The sequence below is a fragment of the Rutidosis leptorrhynchoides genome, chromosome 4 (genome assembly GCF_046630445.1).
Source record: "Rutidosis leptorrhynchoides isolate AG116_Rl617_1_P2 chromosome 4, CSIRO_AGI_Rlap_v1, whole genome shotgun sequence".
Classification (NCBI taxonomy): domain Eukaryota; kingdom Viridiplantae; phylum Streptophyta; class Magnoliopsida; order Asterales; family Asteraceae; genus Rutidosis; species Rutidosis leptorrhynchoides.
Window position 1 is genome coordinate 567430830 of NC_092336.1, and position 7866 is coordinate 567438695.

Sequence of the window (7866 nt, forward strand, 5' to 3'; positions counted from 1 at the left end):
TGACCATAATTAACCTTGGTCGGTTGGTTGAGGATTTTCTTTTACTTAACCATTTTATTATTTCCCCCACCGGTTCTATTTCTTCATCCGATTCCGATTCTTCTTCCGGTTCCGATTCTTCTTCTGGTTCCGACTCTTCTTCCGGTTCCTCTTCGGGAACTTGTGAATCAGTCCACGAATCATTCCAGTTTACATTTGACTCTTCATTATTATTAGGTGAGTCAATGAGACTTGTTCTAGAGGTAGACATCTATCACATAATATCAAACGCGTTAAGAGATTAATATATCACATAATATTCACATGTTAAAAATATATAGTTTCCAACAAAATTTGTTAAGCAATCATTTTTCAAGTAAACACGGTCGAAGTCCAGACTCACTAATGCATCCTAACAAACTCGATAAGACACACTAATGCAAAATTCTGGTTCTCTAAGACCAACGCTCGGATACCAACTGAAATGTCCCGTTCTTATTGATTAAAAACGTTCCATATTAATTGATTTCGTTGCGAGGTTTTGACCTCTATATGAGACGTTTTTCAAAGACTGCATTCATTTTAAAACAAACCATAACCTTTATTTCATCAATAAAGGTTTAAAAAGCTTTACGTAGATTATCAAATAATGATAATCTAAAATATCCTGTTTACACACGACCATTACATAATGGTTTACAATACAAATATGTTACAACAAAATAAGTTTCTTGAATGCAGTTTTTACATAATATCATACAAGCATGGACTCCAAATCTCGTCCTTATTTAAGTATGCGACAGCGGAAGCTCTTAATAATCACCTGAGAATAAACATGCTTAAAACGTCAACAAAAATGTTGGTGAGTTATAGGTTTAACCTATATATATCAAATCATAATAATAGACCACAAGATTTCATATTTCAATACACACCCCATACATAGAGATAAAAATCATTCATATGGTGAACACCTGGTAACCGACATTAACAAGATGCATATATAAGAATATCCCCATCATTCCGGGACACCCTTCGGATATGATATAAATTTCGAAGTACTAAAGCATCCGGTACTTTGGATGGGGTTTGTTAGGCCCAATAGATCTATCTTTAGGATTCGCGTCAATTGGGTGTCTGTTCCCTAATTCTTAGATTACCAGACTTAATAAAAAGGGGCATATTCGATTTCGATAATTCAACCATAGAATGTAGTTTCACGTACTTGTGTCTATTTTGTAAATCATTTATAAAACCTGCATGTATTCTCATCCCAAAAATATTAGATTTTAAAAGTGGGACTATAACTCACTTTCACAGATTTTTACTTCGTCGGGAAGTAAGACTTGGCCACTGGTTGATTCACGAACCTATAACAATATATACATATATATCAAAGTATGTTCAAAATATATTTACAACACTTTTAATATATTTTGATGTTTTAAGTTTATTAAGTCAGCTGTCCTCGTTAGTAACCTACAACTAGTTGTCCACAGTTAGATGTATAGAAATAAATCGATAAATATTATCTTGAATCAATCCACGACCCAGTGTATACGTATCTCAGTATTGATCACAACTCAAACTATATATATTTTGGAATCAACCTCAACCCTGTATAGCTAACTCCAACATTCACATATAGAGTGTCTATGGTTGTTCCGAAATATATATAGATGTGTCGACATGATAGGTCGAAACATTGTATACGTGTCTATGGTATCTCAAGATTACATAATATACAATACAAGTTGATTAAGTTATGGTTGGAATAGATTTGTTACATATTTTCACGTAGCTAAAATGAGAAAAATTATCCAATCTTGTTTTACCCATAACTTCTTCATTTTAAATCCGTTTTGAGTGAATCAAATTGCTATGGTTTCATATTGAACTCTATTTTATGAATCTAAACAGAAAAAGTATAGGTTTATAGTCGGAAAAATAAGTTACAAGTCGTTTTTGTAAAGGTAGTCATTTCAGTCGAAAGAACGACGTCTAGATGACCATTTTAGAAAACATACTTCCACTTTGAGTTTAACCATAATTTTTGGATATAGTTTCATGTTCATAATAAAAATCATTTTCTCAGAATAACAACTTTTAAATCAAAGTTTATCATAGTTTTTAATTAACTAACCCAAAACAGCCCGCGGTGTTACTACGACGGTGTAAATCCGGTTTTACGGTGTTTTTCGTGTCTCCGGGTTTTAAATCATTAAGTTAACATATCATATAGATATAGAACATGTGTTTAGTTGATTTTAAAAGTCAAGTTAGAAGGATTAACTTTTGTTTGCGAACAAGTTTAGAATTAACTAAACTATGTTCTAGTGATTACAAGTTTAAACCTTCGAATAAGATAGCTTTATATGTATGAATTGAATGATGTTATGAACATCATTACTACCTTAAGTTCCTTGGATAAACCTACTGGAAAAGTGAAAAATGGATCTAGCTTCAACGGATCCTTGGATGGCTCGAAGTTCTTGAAGCAGAATCATGACACGAAAACAAGTTCAAGTAACATCATCACTTGAAATAAGATTGTTATAGTTATAGAAATTGAACCAAAGTTTGAATATGATTATTACCTTGTATTAGAATGATAACCTACTGTAAGAAACAAAGATTTCTTGAGGTTGGATGATCACCTTACAAGATTGGAAGTGAGCTAGCAAACTTGAAAGTATTCTTGATTTTATGTAACTAGAACTTGTAGAATATATGAAGAACACTTAGAACTTGAAGATAGAACTTGAGAGAGATCAATTAGATGAAGAAAATTGAAGAATGAAAGTGTTTGTAGGTATTTTTGGTCGTTGGTGTATGGATTAGATATAAAGGATATGTAATTTTGTTTTCATGTAAATATGTAATTTTGTTTTCATGTAAATAAGTCATGAATGATTACTCATATTTTTGTAATTTTATGAGATATTTCATGCTAGTTGCCAAATGATGGTTCCCACATGTGTTAGGTGACTCACATGGGCTGCTAAGAGCTGATCATTGGAGTGTATATACCAATAGTACATACATCTAAAAGCTGTGTATTGTACGAGTACGAATACGGGTGCATACGAGTAGAATTGTTGATGAAACTGAACGAGGATGTAATTGTAAGCATTTTTGTTAAGTAGAAGTATTTTGATAAGTGTATTGAAGTCTTTCAAAAGTGTATAAATACATATTAAAACACTACATGTATATACATTTTAACTGAGTCGTTAAGTCATCGTTAGTCGTTACATGTAAGTGTTGTTTTGAAACCTTTAGGTTAACGATCTTGTTAAATGTTGTTAACCCAATGTTTATAATATCAAATGAGATTTTAAATTATTATATTATCATGATATTATCATGTATGAATATCTCTTAATATGATATATATACATTAAATGTCTTTACAACGATAATCGTTACATATATGTCTCGTTTAAAAATCATTAAGTTAGTAGTCTTGTTTTTACATATGTAGTTCATTGTTAATATACTTAATGATATGTTTACTTATCATAGTATCATGTTAACTATATATATATCCATATATATGTCATCATATAGTTTTTACAAGTTTTAACGTTCGTGAATCACCGGTCAACTTGGGTGGTCAATTGTCTATATGAAACCTATTTCAATTAATCAAGTCTTAACAAGTTTGATTGCTTAACATGTTGGAAACATTTAATCATGTAAATATCAATCTCAATTAATATATATAAACATGGAAAAGTTCGGGTCACTACAATGGCATTGTATCAAAGAACCTCTGGGGAGAGTCGCAGCCGAACTGCAGCAGTTAACATCTATTGTTTCCTCCTCAGTTTTTAGCAGCAACTCAAGAGACACATGGAAATGGAAACTTAGTGGCGATGGCAACTTTCATACCAAAATTCTTGCACAATAGCTAGATGATCGGCTTCTTGGAAATGCATCGAATGTACAAGAAACATGTAGAAATAAGTTACTTCCTCAATCTCTAGGAATCTTTGTGTGGAGAGCAAAACGCAAAAGGTTACCGGTTCGGGTTGAATTGTCTAATCGAGGTATTGATCTTGATTCGGTATGTTGCCCAATGTGTGATGATGGCGTTGAATCGCTCGACCACACATTGCCACTATGCAGGTATGCTTATGAGGTATGGGATAACGTTTACCGTTGGTGTGGTCTCGGTGACTTCTCGAATATCAGCGTTAACGAGTTGTTCAATGGAGATGGAGCTAATAGTCGGTGTGTTGAGGGTAAATCGTTGTGGCAAGCCATCGAATGGGTATGCGGTTACTTGATATGGAAAAATCGAAACGATAAAGTCTTCAATAATTCTTCGCGTTCGTGTGCGAATCTTCTCAACGACATTCAAGTAAAATCCTTTGAGTGGATATCAAAAAAAAAAAAAAAAAAAAAAAAACAACGTCTATTGAGTGGCACCAATGGTTAAAAAATCATTCCTATTACTTTATAGGTCACTTGTCTCGGGTTGGTGTTGGTTGAATCGATACGGGCGTCTTGTAATTTTTTCCAGTTTTGTGATGTACATATATAATCACTAAGTCGAGTCCTTTATAGCATTTGTTCATAGCATTTGTTCAGATAGGTAGGTATATACATGCCATGATGTAATTCTCTTTTCTTTTAATATATCTTGGCTTTTCAAATAAATAATAATAATAATAATATATAATAATAATAATAATAATAATAATAATAATAATAATAATAATAACTAGAAAAAATCCGACCGCGCGTTGCTGCGATTGTATTCGACGCGCGGTCCAATTTGGATATACGATGTCCGTTTCGCGTATAGTTAGTCGTGTTGTATATGTATATATATGTATGTAATATAGCCCGAAATATTTATTTTTTTTAACGATGTCCGTTTCGCGTATAGTTAGTCGCGTTGTGTTCGTAAAATTATTTCGAGTTGAACGGTGGTCTCGGAAAAATTTAACTCGCACCGAGCGTGAATATAGGGCCCGTTATTTAGTGTTTTTTTAACGATGTCGGTTTTGCATATAGTTAGTCCCTTTGGGTTCGTGAGATTTTTTCGAGTTGAACGGTGGCCTCGGAAAAATTTAACTCGCACCGAGCGAGAAGATAGGGCCCGTTATAAATTCGGGTGGAGTAAGGTTTTTTTATTTTAGTTAAATTATAAATTTACGTTTTTTACCCCTGGAAAAGTGTAAAGTTGAGGGATTGTTGTGTAATTTGTGTGAAAGTTGGAGGACCATTTGTAGTGTGAACGTAAACTCAAAACGACAATGCGGTAAAACTGAAACGGCCAAAAACCGGTGGAGGTTTAGTATGTGTAACAAAATAACAATAACAATAACAATAACAATAATAATAAGTTCCTTTAATATCTACATAAAGACAAAATAAACTTATGCATTCGAAAAACATCCAACCGGAAAACACGAAGGCTTTAAATATCTCCTAATCGACTCACTCTCTTCGACAAAAAAAATATGGTTGGCTGCCATACATTTTTACTCCTCTTTTGCATCACTCATTTCTTTATCATTAATCATGGTGCACATCCTACCCCTAGACAAACACTCGAAATTATCATCGGCGGTGGTTATACTCCGTCACCACCGCCCGAACCTCAAGAATGCCCCCCTCCACCTCCTCCTCCATGTCCCCCACCACCATCTCCACCACCCCCACCACCATCTCCACCACCACCATCACCTCTACCACCAAAAAGATCACCACCACCACCACCAAAATCACTACCACGACCACCAAAATCACCACCACGACCACCAAAATCACCACCGCAGCCGCCATCACAGTTCGCGAGTGAGCGTCTACGAATAGTCTACCCCGTAATCCAAGCCTTCAGAAAGAAAATAACATCCGATCCATATCACATAACGGACACATGGAAAGGCACTGATATTTGCAAATATAAGGGCTTTAGATGCGATACCGTACCCGATTTCAACCAAACAGCCGTTTCGGGTGTCAAATTCAACAACTTTAACTTCTACGGCCCAGACCTAACCATAACCGAATTCCTATGCGGCTTAAAAGACATTGCTTTCTTCCATGCAAACTCCAACAACTTCACAGGATCACTGCCACCAAATCTTGCCAAACTCCGTTACTTATTCGAACTCGATTTAAGTAACAACAAATTCATGGGCAATTTTCCTACACAAGTTCTCGGTGCCAAAAAACTAGTATTCCTCGATTTACGATTCAACACATTTTCGGGCCTAGTTCCTCCACAAGTTTTCAATCTCGAACTCGATGTACTATTCATTAACAATAACAACTTTTTCGCCCAAAAACTGCCCGAAAACCTCGGGTCCACAACCGCGCTTTTCCTAACATTCGCTAACAACATGTTCATAGGTGAAATACCTAAAAGTATTGGACAAGCTGCAAACACTTTACAAGAGGTTCTGTTTTTGAACAACCGTTTAAGTGGTTGTTTGCCGTACGAAATCGGTTTGTTAAAGAAAGCAACTGTGTTTGATGTAGGGTTTAACGATTTAACTGGCCCGATACCTCACTCGTTTCAGTGTTTGAAAAAAATGGATCTTTTGAACTTGGCTGATAATAAATTTTACGGCCCGGTTCCAGAGGAAGTGTGTAATCTGCCAAATTTATCGAACTTTACGCTTTCATATAATTATTTTACGCAGGTTGAGGTGAAGTGTATGGAGCTGATCAAGAAAGGTATTCTTGATGTGAAAATGAACTGTATTTTGGGGCTTAAGGATCAAAGATCTGCAGCCGATTGTGCGAAATTCTTTTCGAAAACTCATTCTTGTCCGGACGAAAAATCTCTTAAGTACGTACCCTGTTCTCCAGGGTACGAAAGTAACGAATTAGAGTCGTCGGAGATTGATCGGAATGCTCTGGAGCCGGAGATGGCACCGGCAGAAGCTCCGGTAGGGAGAAGTTATGGAGCTCTTGCGCCACATTGATCAATCATTGGTATGTGTATCGTGAAAAGATCTAAAGTGAAAAGTGTATGTATATACGTTGTTATCATGTTATGTATAGTATGATTCAAGATTATACAAATAAAGAAACATGAGAATATTAATTAATGTCCTTAATTTTAATATTTTAAATACTTGTCAAATATGTAACTTTTCTGTTGTCGTTGTCAGATTGTATATGCCAAATATTTTCATATATGTTGAATATCGTCAATGATCTAGGAATAAATACTTGATTACGGAGTATATTTAATACTAATGAAATATGACACGTAGAACCACATATTTGTTTAAACGAAACAGTTTAATGATATGTTTTAGGTATTAAGTGGACATAAATGTTAAAGTTATTTAGTTTAATGACCCGTAGAATCATAGAGTCCGACTAAGAAACTCGTGAGCTGAACATTTTATCAAACACCTAAAATGCATATTAAACAATCCACATTCAATCATAAGAGATAATATTGATTGTCATTTTATTTTATAAGTGTAAATTAAAATATAAATTTAGAATTAGTTTCTTTCTGCCTAACTTTTATTTTTTTCGTACTCAATTAAGAATAATTAATTAAAATAATTTAAAATTATTTAATTTTAATAATTAAAATAATTATTAATAATAATAATTAATTAATAACATTTAATTTTAATTCAAAATTATTTAGATTAATGACATCACCTACCATGGTTATATATTTTATTTTATTTTTTTAATTTTTTCTTAATAAAAGAATTATTCTAATAATAACATCATTATTATAAGATTTTAAAATTAACTATAGATTCTAATAATTATATAATGACATTAAAATAATAGTTCAAAATTTGCACTTGTCACCATTTTTGTTAGGGGTTTTGACCCAACAATAAGGGTGATTTCCAGAAAAATCACCCTCCCACAAAGACAAACAAATACTAA

General features: G+C 33.7%; 2 protein-coding genes across 2 annotated transcripts; both read left to right on the top strand.

Annotated features, from left to right (window-relative positions):
- Window positions 1-3732: 3732 nt before the first annotated feature.
- Window positions 3733-4423, top strand: LOC139842756 (uncharacterized). Its single transcript, XM_071832863.1, has 2 exons — window positions 3733-3783; window positions 3893-4423. The coding sequence occupies exons 1-2, from the start codon at window positions 3733-3735 to the stop codon at window positions 4421-4423; spliced, it is 582 nt and encodes a 193-aa protein (XP_071688964.1).
- Window positions 4424-5453: 1030 nt separating this feature from the next.
- On the top strand, window positions 5454-7190 carry LOC139845364 (uncharacterized protein At4g06744-like). The gene has a single exon (XM_071835626.1). It carries the CDS (start codon window positions 5454-5456, stop codon window positions 6924-6926), a length of 1473 nt encoding a protein of 490 aa, XP_071691727.1. The 3' UTR covers window positions 6927-7190.
- The last annotated feature ends 676 nt before the right edge of the window (window positions 7191-7866 follow it).

Excerpts from the sequence above, each read along its gene's own strand:
- LOC139842756 (XM_071832863.1), top strand. The coding sequence starts at position 3,733 with ATGGCATTGTATCAAAGAACCTCTGGGGAGAGTCGCAGCCGAACTGCA. Across the intron at positions 3,784-3,892 it reads GTCGCAGCCGAACTGCAGCA|CTAGATGATCGGCTTCTTGG; the intron begins GTTAACATCTAT and ends CTTGCACAATAG.
- LOC139845364 (XM_071835626.1), top strand. The coding sequence starts at position 5,454 with ATGGTTGGCTGCCATACATTTTTACTCCTCTTTTGCATCACTCATTTC.